Source organism: Sinocyclocheilus anshuiensis, unplaced genomic scaffold (assembly GCF_001515605.1).
Source record: "Sinocyclocheilus anshuiensis isolate Anshui unplaced genomic scaffold, SAMN03320099.WGS_v1.1 scaffold260, whole genome shotgun sequence".
Taxonomy (NCBI): Eukaryota; Metazoa; Chordata; class Actinopteri; order Cypriniformes; family Cyprinidae; genus Sinocyclocheilus; species Sinocyclocheilus anshuiensis.
This window is the reverse complement of record NW_015557134.1, coordinates 495,008-496,473: the sequence shown is the minus strand read 5'-3', so window position 1 is coordinate 496,473 and position 1,466 is coordinate 495,008. Positions and strand designations below refer to the sequence as shown.

The 1,466-nt window shown below is 36.6% G+C and overlaps 1 protein-coding gene across 1 annotated transcript in view; it reads left to right on the top strand.

Annotated features, from left to right (window-relative positions):
- The window catches only part of LOC107677958 (Kv channel-interacting protein 1-like), a 20,478-nt gene extending 19,217 nt beyond the window's left edge, over positions 1-1,261 (top strand). The window contains exons 4-6 of the mRNA XM_016473036.1: positions 782-852; positions 943-1,050; positions 1,130-1,261. Of these exons, the coding sequence (XP_016328522.1) occupies positions 782-852; positions 943-1,050; positions 1,130-1,261 (311 nt within the window). The remainder of the gene's footprint in view (positions 1-781; positions 853-942; positions 1,051-1,129) is intronic.
- Positions 1,262-1,466: the final 205 nt, after the last annotated feature.

Sequence of the window (1,466 nt, the reverse complement as noted above, 5' to 3'; positions counted from 1 at the left end):
TCAATGGTGATTCTCATCAAATTATGTGGCTCAAAATAACTTCATTTTCTTGTTGATTTATCCATTTCTTTTGATTTTGGGATAAAACATGAATAGTTACTTATCCATAACAATTCCCCATGCATGATTTTTACAGCAAAACAATGTCAGAGCAATCCAAATCAATTTTCTCTCCCCTACAGAAAATGGACAAAAACAAAGATGGAGTTGTAACATTGGAGGAGTTTGTGCTTGCCTGTCAGGAGGTATGTTTATATCGTTGTATATTTTATTTACATCTGCCTTAGACTTTTGGTGAATTTGCCATGCTCCTTTCTCCAAACCCCACCCCCTAAAGACATGCCAGAAATCTTAAACATGCAAAGTAATAATGGCTCAAAACCAGTTACTCTCAGAGCCTTTTTACTGTTTACAGAGCCTGATTGTTTGTTTCAGTGACATCTGTCAGGTAGAAGTGTAATTTTACACGTGATATTTACATTCCAAATTTTATTCTTTTTTTAATGTGGAAAAAGCCACATACTGGTGTATTTAAAGGGGTCATATGATGCGATTTCAAGTTTTCCTTTCTATGTTTATAATATAATGTTAATATGTTTTTTTCCCTCAGGAGTGTCCAAGTGGAGTAGTGAATGAGGAGACATTTAAACATATTTATGCACAGTTTTTTCCACATGGAGGTACTAAAAAAAATGAGAAATCCTTAAATATTACATGCTTTTTATGATAAATTTTAGATAATCAAAGTGTCTGTTTTCATCTGTTTTCACTGCTGTACCAGATCCCAGCACATATGCACATTATCTCTTCAATGCGTTTGACACCAGAAATAATGGATCCATAAAGTTTGAGGTATGAAGAAAATGTGGACTCCTGGCACAGCATGAAAATATATATTTTAGTGACATTACATACAGGATGTCTTTCCTGTCTTTCTCTCAGGACTTTGTGATGGGACTATCTACTCTACTGCGGGGGACGGTCAGAGACAAACTGGAATGGACATTTCATCTCTATGACATTAACAAAGATGGATTTATCAATAAGGAGGTATATCATATGTAAATAGGCAGTCATTATTAACATCAGCTTAATTCAATAACCCACTCAGTCTTCATGTACCTCACAGGAAATGACAGAGATAGTGAGAGCCATCTATGACATGATGGGGAAGCACACGTATCCGGCTTTAAAGGGGGATGTACCAAAGCAGCATGTGGATGCCTTCTTTGAGGTCAGAAATAGGAAATTATTCATGTAGGTGACATTTTGCAACAAAACGAAAAAAAAAACATTTATTATATTCAATCAATAGCCTCGTTTAAACACGCCCCCACATGTCTACGTCACTGTGTGGGAAGATTGCATAACGCCGCCCAAATATTTAGGCAAAGAAAGAGTAACTTTATTGTTGCTGCCACCGCCGCCGCCATGTTGTGAAGACGCTGTGTGTTTCGTTGCGAAAG